This window comes from Halichoerus grypus, chromosome 10 (genome assembly GCF_964656455.1).
Source record: "Halichoerus grypus chromosome 10, mHalGry1.hap1.1, whole genome shotgun sequence".
Classification (NCBI taxonomy): Eukaryota; Metazoa; Chordata; class Mammalia; order Carnivora; family Phocidae; genus Halichoerus; species Halichoerus grypus.
In genome coordinates this window covers 138,470,726-138,489,417 of record NC_135721.1, presented here as the reverse complement: position 1 = coordinate 138,489,417, position 18,692 = coordinate 138,470,726, and the positions used below count along the sequence as shown (strand labels likewise).

The window sequence follows — 18,692 nt, the reverse complement described above, 5'->3', positions numbered from 1 at the left end:
TAACTCCAGAGCATCCTCAGGTAAGAACCTCCCCAGATAAGAGGGTAGGCAGGTCCCCTCTGACCTAGACGGGATGGAGCCATTTAGGAAAGCCTCCCCCTGCCAGCTCCCCCAGCTCTCAGCCCCTCCCCTTCCCAGTCCTCCTGCGGGGGTCCCCCAGTCCCCCAGGTCCATCTGCTGCCAGCGCAGCTCTAGAGCGAAGGGGCGCCTGCGGGCTCCCAAGCGGGCTCTGGAGGGAGCACCTTTCCCCTCTGCTCTGTCTTCTGGTTTTTCTCACCCCCCCGCGGGCATGGCCCCTTTTGCAAACTGCGGAGGATCCCATCCTCCCGGCAGCCGAGGCGCCCCGCGGGTCTGTGTGTGCGCGGGGCACCTGGGGCGGGGGTGGACCTCGGGGCCCTCCCCCCGCGGCCGAGGGGCGGGGGTCGCGGGCTGCTCGCGGGCCTCGCAGGGGCGGCTGGGGGGGGGCGGCGCCGGGGGCGGGAAGGGCGGAGGTGGGGGCGGGGCGGGGGGGCGGTGAGGTAATTTCCGCGATCGGGCGTCAGCACTTTGAGTCACCCGGGGGCAGAATCGAAAGTGATCGCTCGGCGCGGGGCGGGTGCGGGTGCTGGCGGCGCCGGGCGGCGGGGGGCGGCTCCGCGCGCAGGGTAAGCGCCCGGCGAGGGCCCGGGGTCTCGGCCGCCGTCCCGGGGCGGGCTCCCTGGGACCCCCAGGCGAGAGGGAGCGGAGGGGGCGGCCGCGCCCCGCGGGAGGGGGGTGCTGGTGTGGAGGCGGGGGGAGGGTACCCGGAAGCCACCTGCGAGCCCCCGGCCCCGGGAAGCTGCGCAGCCCGGTCGCCGCGACCCCGGCTCCCGCCCCGGCCCCGCCTGGGGAGGGGCCGCGATCTCTGCACCCCGAGTCCAGAACCCTTAGTGTCGTCCTGTTTCTGAATATCCACCCGGCTTGGGCTCTGCCCTGGTCCCTCTGCAGCTGGACCGAAGGTTCACTTCGGAGCGGGGAGGGCTTTCCCCCTCAAGGCTGAGGCTGCAACCATTTCCTTTCAAAACATCTCTCCGCGCTGTGCTCAAAGTTTCCCCTGCAAGTTCCATGCAGACGGGGCTTCCCCACTTCCTCCCGGAGCTCTGATGCTGTCCTGCTGGCCCCCCCACTGCCTCGCCGCCCCCCCCCCAGCAGGGGCTGCTGTGTGTTTGGGGGAGTCAGTGCTGGGGGGGATCAGAGAGGGAGGCTCCTCGGGAGCCCCAAGAGTCCATGGGCCCCCAGGGCTCCTGTTGCCAGGGCAGCCTTCCTCCCCCTGGCTGGCCCCCTGGCTCCTTTTGAGCAGCACCCAGAGACCCTTCAGAAGTGGGAGGGGTCTTGGTTGGGTCAAGGTCAGTGGGGCCCCCTCCTCCTGTCTGGTGGACAGAACTGTCCCTGGCCTGAGGGAGAGTGTGTCTGAGCCCCCACCTGGGTGCACGTGGACCTCCTGGCCTCAGGATCTGACCTTGCTCCTTGCTGTTCCCATTCCAGACTTCTCACCATGGGTGAGCAGCCCCGGAGGACCCTCTGAAGCCGTGAGCCCCAGATGGCACTCCGCAGAGCCAAGCCAGGGATGGCGCCCCCAGGGGCCGGCTCATCACCCAGCAGCCCCGTGGCCACCAAGGAGCTGTCTCTGGCCGGGCTGCGCGCCCAGCTGGACCTGTGCCTGGCCTGCCCCCGCTGCAGTCAGCGGCTCAATGAAAGTACCTACCTCCTGCGCAGGGTAGAGCACAGTTGTCCCCGAGAGATCCTGCTGGCCCGCTTCAAGCGAGCCCCCAGGAGCCGCTTCTGGCACAAGGTGGACCGCCGGCCCAGCTTCCCCCGGCCTGCCCGCTATGAAGTCTGCTGGTACTACAGGCCGGGCGTCGGCTGCCAGCGCCATCATAACCAGTGCACCTTTGCCCGCAGTCCGGAGGAGGCGCTGGTCTGGACCTTCGAGCGTGAGCACAATGTCCGGCGTCTGTGGCTCAAGACTGAGCTGCAGGGTGAGGCCCGGGGCGAGCTGCACGGCCCGGTGGATGCCATCCGTGCGGAGTACGGTGGCCACTTCCAGCTGCTGTGTTCCCACTGCTTCCGGTGCTGTCCTCCACGCCTCTGCCCCGTGGACCCCCAGGGGCGCTGCCCCAAGCACGGAGCCTGCCCTGCGCTCCTGACCCACGTGACCACCGAGGGCCGCCGCAAGCAGCAGGTCGTGGAGGTGCGGCCGCAGCCGCAGTACGGCCAGCCCCTGGCCTACTGCATGTACGTGGGGCGCGGGCGGCCGTGCCGGCACGGGGCATCCCGCTGTCAGTACGCTCACAGCGCGGTGGAGATGGCCGTGTGGGAGGCCGAGCAGCTGGACGGGCTCCAGCGGCGGGACCTGCTCTCGCCCACCGCCCCCGGGGAGGGTGAGCGCGCGGTCCCCCACGGCCAGCCCGCGGCGGCCGGCCTGTACTGCCACGCCTGCCTGGTCACCTGCCACTCCCAGGAGGCCTTTGAGAACCACTGCTCTTCCCTGGAGCATGCACAGATGGTGGCCCTGGACCAGGCCGAGTCCTGGGAGCACCGCAGCCCACCCATGGGGCTCCCCACGTTTGAGCTCTGCCCACAGTAAGGACAGTGGGGTGCAGGGGTGGGGTGGGGGATGAACCCTCCCTTCAGCTGGAACCAGGGGTTCTCGGTCCCCTCTGTTATCGGCTGGCTCCCGCCCTGGCCTCTGGGGGGTGGTTAAGGGAGGTTCACTGAGGCCTCTTCTTGTGGGCACAGGATGGAGGAGGTCCCTGTTCCCGCCCTGCCCTGCCCCCAGGCCCGGATTCCACCCTGCCTCCCGCCACAGACCAGTATTGGCTGAGAGGGCTTACCCCTGCTCTGCTTGCCGACCTCCCGTTTCCCAGACCCAGCCTCTGTGAGTACGGGGACGTGTGCACCAAGGCGCATTCCGAGCAGGAGCTGCAGGAGTGGATACAACGGGCTCAGACCCTGAAGCTGCGGGAGCAGGCCGCCTGGCAGGAGGGGCTGGTGTCTTACCAGGCGCGGCTGCTGGCTGAGTACCAGCGCAGCAGAAGTGAGGTCCTGGTGGTAAGTGGGGACCAAGTGAGTGGGCAGGGGATTGCCGGGGCCGGAGCCCCCCTGCTGACGGCCGGGCTTCCTGTGCAGGTGGCTGAGACCGTTGATGGCGTGTCCGTCACCTGCAGCCAGCCCTTGGTGCATCAGGCCCATGAGAAGAAGACTCAGCACAGCTGGATATTTGACATCCACTCTGAGGTGAGCAGTCAGCAAGCCCCGGGGTGGTTGGGGTTTGGGGTCTGGAGCTGCCTGTGCGTCCTCTTGCGGTGCTTGTGTGATCTGAAGCATGCCCGAGTCCTGTGTCGAGCCCTGTGGCGTTATTCTGTGGAGCGGCCGGCACAGAGAGTGAGGACCAGGCTAGTTACCTCGTGTGCCCTGAGCATCCCAGGCTCCACGGGGGCTGCTCTGCGATCCCATTTGCAGCGGGGAACCCCAAGGTTCAGACAGGCCGAGCAGCCTTCTGGGCTCACAGCCAGGAAGCTCAGTATGGTGGGGAGGGGCGCGTGGGTCAGCCTGGACCCTGATGGGCGGGCAGGGTCTGGGGCCGCCTCACCATCCAGTCTCTCCCCCAGGAGCCCCTGCTACACGTGGCCCTGCTCAAGCAGGAGCTGGGAGCAGACTTCTCGCTGGTGGCCCCCTGCCTTCCGCCAGGCCGGCTCTATGCCGAGGGGGAGCGCTTCCGAGCGCGAGCCTCTCCAGCCAGGTTCCGGGTGGAGGTGCGCGTGCAGAGCGCCTCCTTCGGCTTCTTCGAGCAGTGGGTGGTCTTCGACTTCGGCCGCAGGCCAGTGCTGCTGCGGAAGCTGGGGCTGCAGCTGGGCCAGGTGCGCTGCCCGGGGCTCCGGCGGGTGGCGGCAGGCGACCACCCCGAGGAGCTGGAGCGCTGGCACACGGGCAACCGCCTCGTGGTGCCTGCCATGGAGCGGACGGCCGAGCAGGTGGCCCTGGTGGCCAAGTACAAGGTGCCCGCCCTGGCGCTGGACTTCAGCCACGGGGGCCCGGCGCCGGGTCCTATCACCCGCACCAACTACCGGCAGAGGATGCACCAGTTTCTCTATGAGGAGGAAGCTGCTCAGCAGCAGCTGGTGGCCAAGTGAGTGGGGGCTCCTGGGCCCACGGGGTCTGCTGGACTGCTGACCGCAGAACTCCGGCCCCGGTCCGCTGACCCTATTCTCCCCACCAGGCTGAACTTCCGGGGCCCGGTGTCCCTGAGGACAACCCTGCAGACGCCGGCCCTGGGCATGCTCTTCCCGCCGGCAGGAGCCCTCTATGCCGAGGTCCCCACCCCCTCCTCTCTGATGCCGGACACACACGAGGGCTTTCTGCTGGGCCGGGCGGTCAGCACAGCCCTTGTGGCCCCTGTTCCCGCACCTGACCACAGGGTGTTTGAGGTGCGGCTAGAAACCCGGGCCATCTCGGAGCAGGCCCTGTGGCTCCTCTTGCCCACCCACTGCTGCTTGGCCCTGGGGCTGCAGCCCGAAACCAGCCCCATCTTGGAGGTGCAGTTCCAGATCGACCCGCTGACCTTCCGCTTCTGGCACCAGGCAGTGGACGCGCTGCCCGAGGAGCGCCTGGTGGTGCCGGACCTGCCGACGTGTGGCCTGCCTGTGCCTTTGCCCACCCCGCCCACAGTGCACGGCAACCACAAGCAGAGGTTGGCTGTGGCGTTCATTGCGGGCAGCTGCCCCAGGGGCATGCAGCCCATTGCCCCCCTGCTCATCTACGGCCCTTTCGGCACGGGCAAGACCTACACGCTGGCGATGGCCTCCCTGGAGGTCATCCGGCAGCCCCACACCAGGGTGCTCATCTGCACACACACCAACAGGTGAGCCCGGGGCTGCCCCCTGCTTCCTGGGCCGGGGCGAGTGTGCCGCTGAGGGGGGGGTCACTGCCAGAGAAGAAGGGGGGCTTGGGGTTCCCAGGGTCACTGGAGGCCTGGGCAGCTCGCGCCAGAGTGGACTGCCAGGGTTGCCTGGCCATCGGCAGAGCCGGGTCTGGGCCGGGCCTGCATCCTCTGGCTGCGCCGTGGACACGGGGGCGGGGACGGTGCAGCCCATGGGGCGGTCAGGGTCACGCTGATCCTTGGGACTCTCTCTGATAGCTGATCAGCCCTGGGCTAAAAGAGACGGGACATGTGTGCCTCGGGCCCAGTGCGGGGTGCCCCGGGGGTCAGGGTCTGCTGTCCGGGGGCGGGGCTGTGGGTGCCTCCACAGGGGCCCTAGACCAGACAGAGTTGTGGGTGGGGGTCTGGCATGGCCGCCCAGCGTTTCCCGGGGTGAGACTCTGGTGTTGTCTTCCCTCAGTCTCTCTCAGTTGATCCCTTTTGGTCAGTATGGTTTTCTTAGCCCCAATACTTCCTGCTGCCCGGGCAGGGCTCTCTCCCAAGCTGGGCCTGGGGATCCCTGGGGTCCTGGGGAGCAGGTCCCTGCAGAGATGCCCAGGGGCCCTGGCATGTCCCCAGGATGCGCTGGCCCTGGGTGTGAGGGGCTGGCCTCGGTGCTTCTCACCTGGGTGCATGTGGGTGCTTGCCCTCCCGCCGTCACTGCCCACCCTCCCGCCGTCACTGCCCGCCTTCCCGCCGTCACTGCCCGCCCTCCCGCCGTCACTGCCCACCTGCCGTCACTGCCCGCCCACCCGCCGTCACTGCCCACCCTCCCGCCGTCACTGCCCGCCCGCCGTCACTGCCCACCCGCCGTCACTGCCCGCCCACCCACGTCACTGCCCACCCGCCGTCACTGCCCACCCACCCGCCGTCACTGCCCACCTGCCATCACTGCCCGCCTGCCGTCACCATAGCCTCTGGCCGCCCTGGCTGCCTCAGGCAGGGGCCCCTATGGTTCCCCTGTCTGCCTCTCTGCATGGCCAGCTCCTTCACCTCCTCCTCTAGGGAGCGCTCCCTGACCACCCAGGCCCTCTGTGCTGCTGCCACTTCTCCTCCGGCTCTGACCCCCCCCCCCCCGCCCCTTCCTCTGTCCTCTGCTGGTGTTTAAGCTCTGCGGGGGCGGGACACAGGTCTGTCTGCCTCCGCTGAATCCCTGGCATCCGGGCCGGCTGGGCTCACGGGGTGCTTTAGCGGACAGCTGCCGAGGCCCCGTGTGCCCTCCCCCCCTCAGCGCGGCCGACATCTACATCGAGGAGCATTTCCACCGCTACGTGAGCAGCGGCCATCCCGAGGCCTCTCCGCTGCGGGTGATGTACGCGGACCGCCCGCCCAGCCAGACGGACGCGGCCACGCTGCAGTACTGCCTCCTGACGGAGGACCGCCGGGCCTTCCGCCCCCCGACGCGGGCCGAGCTGGAGCAGCACCGCATCGTGGTCGCCACCACCTCCCAGGCCCGCGAGCTCCGGGTGCCGGCCGGCTTCTTCTCGCACATCCTCATCGACGAGGCCGCCCAGATGCTGGAGTGCGAGGCGCTCACCCCGCTGCGCTACGCCTCGCCCAGCACCCGCGTGGTGCTGGCGGGGGACCACATGCAGGTCACGCCCAGGCTCTTCAGTGTGGCGGGCGCCCAGGCCGCGGGGCACACCCTGCTCTGCCGCCTCTTCCACCGCTACCAGCAGGAGGCGCACGAGGTCGCCCGGCGCAGCCGCATCGTCTTCCACGAGAACTACCGCTCCACCGGGGCCATCCTCAGCTTCGTCTCGCGGCACTTCTATGTGGCCAAGGGCAGCCCCATCCACGCCAGCGGCAAGGTGCCTGGCCACCCCGAGCGCTACCCGCTCATGTTCTGCCACGTGGCGGGCAACCCCGAGCGAGACATGTCGGGCACGTCCTGGCTGAACACGGCGGAGGTCGTGGAGGTGGTCGAGAAGGTGCAGGACATCTACCACAGCTGGCCCCCCTGCTGGGGCGGCCGGGAGCAGAGGCACATCTGCGCCGTTTCCCATGGCGCCCAGGTAAGCCCCAGCCGCGGCGATAGCCTGCCCGCCCCGCTTCCGACGGGGCGCCCAGAGGAGGGCACCGGCCCCTCCGTGGTCTGGGGGGCCTCCTCGGCCTCAGTTTCCCCTCCTGAGAGAGGGACTGAGGAAATAATCTGCCAGGGCGTGATGAGGGCTCGAACCCCGCCGCTGGCGCCGGGGCACCAGGCGGTGGGGGCCGGTGTCCCACGCCGGCGCTCACCCCGTCCTGCTGCTCCGGCCGTGTGTGTCTGCAGGTGAGCGTGCTAAGGCAGGAGCTGAGGAAGAGGGACCTGGGCCAGGTGTCTGTGGGCAGCTTTGAGATCCTGCCAGGTGGGTGATCAGTGCTGGGGTGAGGGCGGGTGGGCGGCCCGCCCCGCCCCCGCCCCCGCCCCCGCCCGGCCTGACCGTGCCCACTTGCAGGGCGGGAATTCCGCGTTGTGGTGCTGAGCACCGTCCATAACCACCACAGCCTGCTGAGCTCGGGGGCACCTGCCCTGGGGTTCTTCACCGACGCCCGTGTGCTCAACACCGTCATGACCCGCGCCCAGTCCCAGGTGGTGGCCGTGGGCAACGCTGTGGCCCTCTGCTCCTTCGGGGCCTGCAGCAAGCTCTGGAAGAGCTTCATCCGCGAGTGTGTGAAGCACCGCAGCATCTGCCCCGAGACTCTGTCCCTGGAGCACATAGAGCAGGACGTGGTCCGAAGGCAGCGCTGGGCCCTGCAAGCAGAGGGGTCTGTGGCAGCCGTGGCCCAGGACACTGTCCCAGAGGAGGGGGCTGCAGGGGCTCCGGCCACAGAGCATGCAGCCACGGAGAGGGTGGGTCCAGCGGCCAAGGCTGAAGGGACGACATCCCTGTCCAAGCCCTCGGCAGCGGGAGGGGACGCAGCCGCACAGAGGACAGAGGCTGGGGACGCGGCATTGGGGTCCGTGGCCGGGGGCTGCGCAGCGGTGGGGGAGCCCGCCAGGCTGCCCACGGAGGCGGAGGACACGCCATCAGCAGGGAACTTGTCGATGGGGAACAAGGCCCCCGGGAAGGCGGTGGCAGGGCCGATGGCCACGGAAAATGGGGAACCCGAGGACCCCGAGGACTCTGAGTCGGACTTCTGGCCTTCTGACACGGAGCTCAACGCTGACGACTCCATCCTGCAGGAGCTCCTGGACGAAGCCCGGAATGTGATGGTGACCGTCCGGGAAGATGGGCTGCTGGACACCGTTGTCAGGCCCAAGTCCCCACACCAGGCGCAGCAGTACAGGAACCTGCCGCGGGCCACGCTGCGGAAGCTGCTGTGCGCGGAGCCTGAGCTGTACCGCCACTGCGCCTTCGTGCAGGAGACCTTTGAGCGGGCGGTGGCCAACCCGCTGGACGACACGGATTCCGGCCCCATCCAGATCAGGGGCCGCTTGCACTGTGGGATGGCCTTCAGCGGGGACGAGGTGCTGGTGAGGGTCCTGGGCGGGGACCAGGGCTCCTCCGGGAGGCTGCAGGGCCGCGTGGTGGGCGTGCTCAAGAGGAAACGCCGCGAGCTGGTGTTTGTGTGCCGCCTGGACGAGTGGGACCCTCGCCTCATGACCCCCATCGACGGCTCCGTGACCAAGATCTTCGTGGCCGAGCTGAAGGACCCGCTGCAGGTGCCCGTGCACCGTGTCCAGCAGGGCCGCGTGCAGCGCGTGGGGTACGAGCGGCTCCCCGCCGAGGCCCGCAGCAGTCGGCTCTTCTGGGTGCGCATTGTCCTGTGGCGGCAGCGCTTCTACTATCCCCTGGGCATCATCCTGGAGGTGCTGCCCGAGGCCACCACCTGGGAGCAGGGCGCCCGCATCCTGGAGCTGGAGCACGGCCTGAGGAAGCCCTCGCTGGAGCCGGCCTCCGTCAGCAAAGCGCTGCAGAAGTACCGGGCGGAGCTCGGCCGGGCCCCTGACCGCCGGGAGGACTGCCGCGGCTTCCTGACTTTCACCGTGGACCCCCAGGGCGCCTGCTACCTGGATGATGCCCTCAGCGTCCGAGATCTGGGCTCCAGGTACGAGGTGGCCGTGCACATCGCCGACGTGGCCAGCGCTGTCCCCAGGGACGGGCCTCTGGACCTGGAGGCCCGCAGACAGGGCATCACGTTCTACGCCCCTGACCGGGAGCCTGTGCCTATGCTGCCAGCCGGCCTCTGCCAGGACGCACTCAGCCTCCTGCCCGGCCAGGACCGCTTGGCCATCTCCCTCTTCCTCACCGTTGAGAAGGGCAGTGACCAGCTCCAAGGCCTGCGCTTCGCGCCCTCTGTGGTCTGCTCTGACCGTCAGCTGTCCTACGAGGAAGCCGAGCATGTGATCAAGCGGCACCCGGGCGCTGGCCATGAGCTGCCAGCCCGCCTGGACTCTGTGGACGCCTGTGTCGTGGCCGCATGCCACTTCTCCCGGGTGCTGCGCCGAGCCCGCCTGCAGACCGACGCCCACTACGAGCAGCCCAGTGAGGACTGTGCGCTGGGCTTCCGCGCGGCCCACGTCATGGTCAAAGAGTACATGATCCAGTTCAACAGCCTGGTGGCCGAGCTCCTGGTGAGCAGCGAGCGCACGCGGACCGTCACGCCGCTGCGGTGGCAGCCCGCGCCCAGCGAGCGCCAGCTCGGGGCCTTGTGTGAGAAGCACCGAGAGCTGGTGCCCCTGTCCCTGCACCTGCGTCACCGCCTGCAGGGCCGCGGCCCCCCCGGCACACGGGTCCGCCTCCTGGGCTCCCTGTGGGGGCTCCTGCAGCGCGCAGCCTGCGCCGGGGACCGCGACCGGCTGGCCGACCTCATCACCACGGATGACATGCACCCCTCTCTGGCTCCCGTGGGCCTCGACTTCCGCAAGGCGCTGGGCCGCTCGGTGTTTGGCCGCTCCCGCCAAGGGGCACGGCAGGCGGCCGGCCACTACGCGCTGCAGGTGGACTGGTACACGTGGGCCACCTCGCCCATCCGCCGGTACCTGGACGTGGTGCTGCAGCGGCAGGTCCTGCTGGCGCTGGGCCACGGGGGCTCCCCCTACTCCGCCAGGGACATCGATGGGCTCTGCCAGGAGTTCAGCTACCAGCACGGGCGCGCCCAGAGCTATCAGCGCCAGGCCCGAAGCCTGCGTCTGGCCACGCGGCTCAAGGTCCAGCCGCGGAGCAAGCTGGGCTTCGTGGTGGGCGTGGAGGCGGGCGCCCGCGGCTTCCGGCTGCTCTTCCCAGCCGACCCCGACACCCTGCCTGACCCCTGCCCCGTCCACTACCGCTCCCTGCAGATGGCGGAGCACCCCAGCGACCTGGTGAGGCGGCCGGGCCTGCGGCTGGGGTGGCGGCGCCGAATCTACTCGGTGCAGGCGGACAGGCGGCCCTCCCTGGTGCCCGGCATCCTGCTGGACCCACACTGCCGGCAGCTTGAGGCCGCCCTGTGGCAGCAGCTGCTGGAGCTGGTGCAGGAGGGGCGGTGGCCCGAGGCGGCCGCCCTAGTGCGGGAGCAGGGCGCGGCAGAGCCCAAGCCGCTGGAGCTGGGCCGCGTGTGGCGGAGCCGCTGCGGCCACTTTGTGGAGGTGGCCCGGGAGCTGGGCAGCGGGGACACGCTGCAGGTGCAGCTCAGTGCCGTCCTGCAGCGGGGGTTCCTGGTACCGAGTCTGCAGCTGTGCACCGTGGTGCCTGGCCTCACCCTCTGCCTGGAGCACGTGGACCGGCCAGGCGCCTGCTTCCTGGACCAGATGCCCCGCGCGGCGCGGGACCGCTGTCTCGACCTGGGCGAGTACTCCCGTGTGTGGGGGTCGTTCTGCTCCCTGGAGTCGGCCACCAGCGCGGTCTCCGAGGGTGACTCCATTACGCTGCAGCACGTGAGCATATCCTGGGATGCGGAGCAGGTGGCCCAGGGCCAGCTGTGGGGCTCCTTCTGCCTGGAACCTTCCTTCCTCAGTGAGCACGGCATTGACCTCAACTTCGGCCACTGCTACCTCTGCATCCGGCTCGAGGGGCTGCCGGCCATGCCCGCTGCAGGGGAGCTGTGCCCCCCGGCTGGCCCTGGCCAGCCTCCCCTGGCCGCCCCGCCCTGCGGGCCCCTCCTGAGCATCGACCCTGACACGTACACATGGGTGGCCCACGGGCTGATGGAGCCCTGGGACCGGAAGGAGGGCTCTGCTGACTGGCAGGAGACCCCCAGGCAGATGCACTTCTTCATCCAGCACATGGCCATGGAGAAGGTTCCAGAAGAGGTGCTGAGACCTGGCACCCGATTCACCATTGAGGTGCTGCCCAAGCAGCTTCCTGACATGTGAGTGGCCTCCACAGGGAGAAGCCAGGGAGAAGCTGGTGGGCGGGGTGGGGCGAGAACTCCCTGGGTGTCCTCCCGGGGGGAGTCCTGTGGACGTCCCAGGGTCCATCTTCACTGCCACCCGCCCCCAGTCGCAAGGAAGAAGCCGTGCGTAGGTTGGAGTGTGCGTCCCCGCTGGTCGTCAGCATTGCCCTGGGCCGGCCCATCCCTCCGGCCTGCGGTCTTCCTTCCCAGCAGACCCTCCACAGAGGTAGGTCGAGGGACCCTCCAGCGCCACCCCCCCAGTCCCTTCATCCTGCCTGGGCCCTGCCCTGCGCCCCTGCTCAGGCAGGCCTGACCCTTCCTTAGGGACGTACGGCAGGCTCCTGGAGAGACAGACGTTCGACCTCCCTGGAGACTACCACACGCTGAACTCCAGCCAGAACCGGGCTGTCAGGGCGGCCCTGCAGAAGCAGTTCACGGTGATCCAGGGCCCGCCAGGTGGGGCCCGAGCTGCGGGGGTGGGGTGCCCGGGGCTGCCCGCGCAGGCGGCCGGGGTCTCTGTTCATGGTGCTGTCTGCCTGCAGGCACGGGGAAGACGGTGGTGGGCTTCCACATTGTGTTCTGGTTTCACAAGTCAAACGAGGAGTGGGTGAAGGCCTACGTCGCCCCCGGTGAGGAGAAGCCACTGGGGGGCCCCTGCATCTTGTACTGCGGCCCCTCTAACAAGTCGGTGGATGTCCTGGCAGGTGCGCTGGGCTGGCTGTGTGGGGGCTTTGCCTGGGGGTGCTGGCCCCGGGGACAGTCTCTCATGCCCCGTTGCCCCCAGGACTGCTGCTGAGCAGGAGAGAAGAGTTGAAGCCGCTGCGAGTGTACAGCGAGCAGGCCGAGGCCACCGAATTCCCGATGCTGGGTGTGGGCAGCAGCGGCCTGCCCAAGAAGACCCCTCGGGAGGGGAGGCCCAACCAGGCCCTCAGGTGCAGTCTGTCGGCTGTCTGTCTATGGGTGGAGGCAAAAGGCCCCACAGTCCTGTCTTGGGCGAGGGGTAACACAGGGCTTTATGGATGTCCCCCCCACCCCAGGAGCATCACCCTGCACCACAGGATCCGGCAGCCCTCCAACCCCTATGCACGGGACATCAGGGAGTTCGATGCCCGTTTGCAGAAAGGGGAGGTCTTTTCCAAGGACGACCTCAGCCAGTAAGCAGTTGGGGTCGTGGAGTTGTCCGTTGCCGTGGAGGTATATGGGGGGCGGTATATGACCATACGGTGTCCCCGGGCAGGTACAAGCAGGTCCTGGGGAAGGCGCGGAAGTTCGAGCTGAAGCAGCACAGGGTCATCCTGTGCACGTGCTCGTGTGCGGCCTCAGCTAGTCTCAAGAGGCTGGCTGTCCGGCAGATCCTCATCGATGAGGCAGGGATGGCCACAGAGCCCGAGACCCTCATCCCCCTGGTGACCTTCTCGAAGGCGGAGAAGGTGAGTGAGCTGGGCGGGGAGCTGGGAGCCCCAGGCAGGTGTCAGTGGGTGTGGCCTTTTGCCTGGGAGGGCAGCTTTGTGGTCGTGGTGGAGTGGCCGTGGCCATGGAGCTGGGGGCCTCATCGGCAGGTGTCAGGACTGTGCCTGCCTGTCCCTCCAGGTGGTTCTTCTTGGGGACCACAAGCAGCTGCGGCCTGTGGTCAAGAACGAGCAGCTGCAAAATCTGGGGCTGGATCGGTCTCTCTTCGAGAGGTATCACATGGACGCCTACCTGCTGGACACTCAGTACCGCATGGTAAGCCAGTCCCAGCCTCTTCCAGCCCGAGGTGTGCTCTGAGGCCGGGCATGCCAGAGGTGTTGCTGCCCACACCCCGACCTCCTGTGTCCACCCTGGCCCCCAAGACCCCCAGCAGATAGGTGACCTGCCCCGGCGCATGCCCTGCCTTGCAGCACGAGGGCATCTGTACCTTCCCCTCCATGGAGTTCTACAAGAAGAAGCTGAAGACCTGGTGGGGCCTGAAGCGGCCGCCCAGCATCCTTGGCCACGTCGGCAAGGAGAGCTGCTCTGTCATCTTTGGCCACGTGCAGGGCCGTGAGCAGAGCCTTCTGGTGTCCACAGATGAAGGGAATGAAAACTCCAAGGCCAACCCGGAGGAGGTGGCAGAGGTGGTGAGTGTCAGTGAGACTTTCCCAGGTGCCTCTTGGTCAGGGAGGGCTTCCTGGAGGAGGAGGTGGAGGAACTGGGGGGACAGATCCAGGGCAGGAGAGGTACCAGGGCCAGCTTCAACAGCACCCCCGTGGTCCCTCAGGTCCGCATTGCCAAGCAGCTGACCCTGGGCAGGACAGTGGATCCCAAAGACGTCGCCATTCTCACTCCCTACAATGCTCAGGCTGCGGAGATCAGCAAGAGTCTTGGGCGAGAGGGTGTCACTGGAGTGACCGTGTGCTCCATCACCAAGAGCCAGGGTGAGTGCGGCTCTGGGGCAGGGGGCTCGTGGGCCAGCAGTCACAGGGTGGGGGCAGGTGGCATGGCTGGGGCCTCATCATGCCTGCCCAACTGCGCAGGAAGTGAGTGGCGCTACGTGCTGGTGAGCACCGTCCGCACGTGCCAGGAGAGTGACCTGGACCAGCGGCCGACTAAGAGCTGGCTTAAGAAGTTCCTGGGCTTTGTGGTGGACCCCAATCAAGTCAATGTGGCCATCACCCGGGCCAAAGAGGGACTCTGCTTCATCGGTAGGACCGCTCGGCTGGGGGTGGGGAGGGGTGGGCGGGGTTCCTCCTGGGGGGTGTGGCTGCTGGTCTGGGGGTGGGGAGGGCTGGGGCGGGGCTTCTCCTGGGGGTGTGGCTGCTCAGCTGGGGGTGGGGAGGGCTGGGGGGGTGCTCCTCCTGGGGGTGTGGCTGCTGGTCTGGGGGTGGGGAGGGCTGGGGCGGGGCTTCTCCTGGGGGTGTGGCTGCTCAGCTGGGGGTGGGGAGGGCTGGGGGGTGCTCCTCCTGGGGGTGTGGCTGCTGGTCTGGGGGTGGGGAGGGCTGGGGCGGGGCTTCTCCTGGGGGTGTGGCTGCTGGTCTGGGGGAGGGGAGGGCTGGGGCGGGGCTTCTCCTGGGGGTGTGGCTGCTCAGCTGGGGGTGGGGAGGGCTGGGGCGGGGCTTCTCCTGGGGGGTGTGGCTGCTCGGCTGGGGGAGGGGAGGGCTGGGGGGGGTGCTCCTCCTGGGGGTGTGGCTGCTGGTCTGGGGGTGGGGAGGGCTGGGGCGGGGCTTCTCCTGGGGGTGTGGCTGCTCAGCTGGGGGTGGGAAGGGCTGGGGCGGGGGCTTCTCCTGGGGGTGTGGCTGCTCAGCTGGGGGTGGGGAGGGCTGGGGGGTGCTCCTCCTGGGGGTGTGGCTGCTCGGCTGGGGGTGGGGAGGGCTTTGGCAGGGCTGAGGTCTACCATGGACTCCTCTCCCCTCCCTCAATCTCCGCAGGAGACCACCGCCTCCTGCGTTGTTGCCCTCTCTGGCGGAGATTCCTGGACTTCTGTGAGGACCAGCAGACCCTCGTGCCCGCCAGCCAGGTGCGAGTTCGGAGGAGGCCAGCGGTGTCTCCTTGAAGAGCCCACTCTGCCTGCCCACTGCCCTCGGGCTGCCAGGACTGCGAGGTGAAGTCCTGAGCCCCCTTCTGCGGGCTGCCTTGCGAGGCCCCACTCAGCAGAATCCCACGTGCCTTCGGTGGGCACTGTGGCCGCCCCGCCTACGTGGCTGGGTCTCTGCTGCGGTTCTGAGCAATAATCCCCTCCTGGAGTCTTGGCCTCTCCCCGGGGCGGGAGCAGGCCAGACCCCGCCCTGCCAGCGTGTGCCTACACTTGGGAGGAAGAATCCCAACTCTCCCCGCTGTGCTGCTTTTGTGGGGACATTTGGTGACAAGGAACATCTCAGGAGTGTGGGATGGAGGGGGGAAGTCCTCTGGACCTTCTGGTGTTGCTGGGAAGGTTTGGGGTGGGGAAGGAAATCCCAGTGGGGCTACTCTTTGGTCTTTGGATGCCAGGCCTGACCACACTGGGCGCTGGGTGTGGAGCTCAGCCTTCTTTTCTTCTTTCTTTTTTTTTCTCAAGTAGGCTCCATGACCAGTGAGGGGCTTGAACTCATGGCCCTGAGATTAAGAGTTGCTTGTTCTACCAACTGAGCCAGCCAGGCCCCCCTATTTTCTATTTTTAAATAAACCAAACGCCAGTGTCCTTTTTACTGGAACAAGTTCCTTAGCCCAAACTTAGGCAAAGATGCCTCCCTGGAACAGAGGGCCTTTTCTCTATCCCCACTACCCTGTCTAACTGGGACCCATAGCCCTGTGTCCTTCAGGGGTCACCTGCCCTTGCAGGAGGAAGGGCAGACCAGAACCCGATGCCCACACAGCCTTGCCTGGACCATGGGTGTGTGGGTGGGGACTGGGATTGAGGTGCCCCTGGATGGGCAGCCTTGTGCCTTCTCCCTGAGCTCTACCTCCCCTTTGCAACCTCAAGCCTGCTCCCAGGTCAGGGCTTTAGGGACAAACTGTCCTGTGTGTCTGTCTTTGTAAAGTTGAGGACCTTCACCTGTCCCTCAGGGTCTCAGGGTGCATTTATGTCCTAACTGCTCTGGAAACCCTTGCCTTGATATCAGCCCTCACCTCAGTAACCCCCCGCACCCCCCCCCCCAGGCAGCGCTGACCCAGAGTCTGTGCACTTCCACTGTCCCTGTGGCCTGGGGGATGTGGCAAACCAGTTGCTTATACTAGGAGGGGCTTGCCCCCCTCTGTGGCCTTGCTGCAGAACCATCTGCCAGTGGGGGAGGTGCGGGGGGGAGTGATATTCTGATGTTTTCTACAAATCAATTTCTACATTCCAATTTTTATATATTTTCTTGGACTCTGTGTTATATGATTCAATAATAATTTTATTATAAAGACCACTCTGAATGTTTTTCTCACTTCTGGGTGTTTGAGATTTTACTGGGGGGCAAGAAGGGGAGGCGCCTCCTCTTGTTCTGGGTTGCAGGGTGGCTCCTGAGTCTGTCAAGAATCAAGAGCCCCTTCTAGCCGGATGCTGGACAAGCAAGCACTCTGGGAGGGGCTGGTGTCCCCATGTCCCCATGTCACAGCGGACCACACAGCCAGTGGGCTGAGCAGGGTCTGTGCCAGAACAGTGGAAGCTGGGTGGGGGGCTGACTTGGTGAAGGTGGGCCACAGGGACGAGCTGGATCCAGGCGATGCAGGCATGCCCAGCCTACTGAACGCAGACCCCAGGCCAAGTCCAAAGTCCCTGAGGCTGCCAGCCCTGCCAGTGTCCTGCGTGGCCCAGGGTCTGAATGCTTGAGGACCCTGGAACGCCGCACACCTCCTCCAAGCCAACTGTGGCCATTCCGCACCTGGTTGGTTTGTCGCCCGGTGCCCAGTACCTCCAACAGCACTACTGTATGGAGGAAGGCGGGCCCAGGCCCTGGCTTCCCTAGGTGCCCGCATGGGTATCAGACGGGTGTGGAGGTCACAGAGAGTCAAGGAGTCAAAGGCCTGCTCCGAGGCCTGTGTGTTCCTTGTGAGGCTGCAGAGGGAGCCAGACGGGCCCCGCCGGGGAGCGCACTTTCATTCCAGGCCAACCACGCAGGCATGGAGGAGTTTTACTACCTGGTCGAAAGCAGTCGGAACGAGGACCAACAGGCGCCCTGCGGCAGGAAGTCGGGACCTCTTCAGCCTGGAGTCAGGGAGGGCTTCACAGAGGAGCGGGCGCTGAAGCCCGGAGCGCGCGCGGGGCGGCGGGGAACCAGGGCGGGCGGGGCACCTGCGCGCAGAGGCGGCGCGAGGCGGGGCCGCAGGCGGAGGGCGGGCGTCGCCGCAAAGAGGGTCAAGGTTTGGAGTCCGGCGCGTTCTCGTGCAAGGCGGCGAAACAAACGGAGCTCGGCGCAGAGAAAAAGCGCTTGGCCCTGCGCGCGAGCGAGGTCCAAAGACGCGGGCGCGCCAGGCCTGGTGGTGCGGGGCCCTCACAGCGGGGACCTGCCGCGGGGCTGGCCTCTGGGCAGCTGCCGTCGCATGAGGGCTGGAGGCGCGGGGATCTGGGATGACCCCCAGCCGCCTGGCCCATAGCCGCCTGCCTTGGAGAACCGCGACTCCAGCCTGCCCCCTTCTTGGTGGGATGGATGGTATGACCTGGCACAAAGCCCAATCCCTGGTCCCTGGCCAGTTCTTGCTTCTCTCCCTGCCTCCTCCCCCTACCCTGTGCCCTACCTCCACCGCTGGTCATTTCCGGTCATTTCCGAGGAGTACCATGGCTTTGCTCTGGACCCCTCCCCCTCCTTCCCCCCTCTCCAGGATGCTTTGGGGTGACGGGACCCTGAGGAACACCCAGGAGTGTCCGCCCCATAGCCACATGATGCCACAGAGGGTGTGACAGTCTGGCTTGACCCCCTGAATGGCATGCAGTGGCGCACAGTGGGTCAGCTACTGGAGAGGCCTAGGAGGACCGTCTCCCCCTCTGTCTATAGCGGGTTTGGGTGGGGGTGGGGGTGGGGGTGGGCAGGTCCTGGGGCCTTTCCGACAGCTGGGGACCTGCTCTCTCCAAACCACTTCTCTGCCAGTGGGGGAGACAGTCCCTGTTCCCAGTCATCTTGCCCTGTAGGCCTTCTGCTCTCAGAGGGCCTAGTGGCCCGTATGGTGGGCAAGGGAGCGGAGGACAGCTCAGCATACTGGCAGCTCCCCTTGGCCATGGCACACGGTGCAGTCCCTCCTGGACCTGGACACAGCCAAGCTGCAGCAGCAGGCAGATGCCGACCTTCGCATCACCTGCGTCAGGACGTGGACGTGGGCGTGGGAAGGGAGGGGGCTGCTGGCCACACTGGTGGTCACACGACCGTGCGGGGGGAGGGGGGCAAGGACAGCCTACTGAGGCAGCAGGGAGGGGCCGGCCCCCCACACGGGGCTGGGCACTGGCCTGTGTCTCGGGGAGGCCCTCTGCCAGGCTCCCTTGCCTGGGGCCCTCAGCCACCTTAGGACAGGAGTACAGATGAGCTTCAGCTTCTTTTGGGGAGAAGACCTTGTCATTTAAAAAACACAATGTCCTGATGGCCTGGGCGCCCTCTGCCCTAACTCCAGTGATGCTGGGGGCAATAGGATGGGGCATGACTGCCCCCAACGAGGTTATTGTTCCCCTTAGGGAGCCCTGGCCTAGGACACAGGAAGAGACAGCCAGGGCCTGTGCCAGGGTTGCGGGGCTGCTTACGGTGCCGGAGACGGGGAGGGGGAGATGCAGGAGGGGCTGCCGCTTTGGCAGGGCCCCTCGGAGAAGCTCTCGTCCTTGCTCGGGGCAGCCAGCTGCCAGGGCTGCTCGTCTTTCTCCGGGGACAGCGATCCTGGAAGGTCCAGCCTGGGGTGTCCCCTGGGAAGGGGGCAGGAACCTGGGGGGCCTGGGGCTGGGGGGGAGGCTGCGCAGAGTCAGACTCGCACAGCTGCAGCTGCGTCTAAAACGTAAGTAGGTTTGTTTCTTTAATTGTGTGTGTGTGTTTATAGTCTTTATTAGTGGATAAATATTAGAAAA

General features: G+C 67.1%; 1 protein-coding gene across 2 annotated transcripts; it reads left to right on the top strand.

Moving 5' to 3' along the window:
• Positions 1-545: 545 nt before the first annotated feature.
• On the top strand, positions 546-16,095 carry HELZ2 (helicase with zinc finger 2). 2 transcript variants are annotated; one of them, XM_036085133.2, is made up of 20 exons: positions 546-644; positions 1,504-2,601; positions 2,886-3,069; positions 3,148-3,255; positions 3,630-4,147; positions 4,238-4,879; positions 6,168-6,951; positions 7,209-7,284; positions 7,375-11,209; positions 11,341-11,459; positions 11,558-11,689; positions 11,776-11,937; positions 12,018-12,165; positions 12,271-12,387; positions 12,471-12,663; positions 12,824-12,958; positions 13,114-13,332; positions 13,473-13,629; positions 13,729-13,896; positions 14,620-16,095. In XM_036085133.2, exons 2-20 carry the CDS (start codon positions 1,559-1,561, stop codon positions 14,742-14,744), a joined length of 8,865 nt encoding a protein of 2,954 aa, XP_035941026.2. In that variant the 5' UTR covers positions 546-644; positions 1,504-1,558; the 3' UTR covers positions 14,745-16,095. The 2 variants fall into 2 exon arrangements, with proteins under 2 accessions (XP_035941026.2, XP_077913510.1); XM_078057384.1 differs by lacking the exons at positions 11,341-11,459; positions 12,018-12,165; positions 12,271-12,387; ... (4 more) ...; positions 13,729-13,896; positions 14,620-16,095 and having other exon boundaries at positions 11,776-11,909.
• Positions 16,096-18,692: the final 2,597 nt, after the last annotated feature.

Bases quoted from the DNA above. Each gene is read 5' to 3' on its own strand.
- HELZ2 (XM_036085133.2), top strand. From the start codon at position 1,559: ATGGCACTCCGCAGAGCCAAGCCAGGGATGGCGCCCCCAGGGGCCGGC. The intron at 4,148-4,237 runs GTGAGTGGGGGC...TCTCCCCACCAG, and splicing joins CAGCAGCAGCTGGTGGCCAA to GCTGAACTTCCGGGGCCCGG. The intron at 11,210-11,340 runs GTGAGTGGCCTC...ACCCGCCCCCAG, and splicing joins CCCAAGCAGCTTCCTGACAT to TCGCAAGGAAGAAGCCGTGC.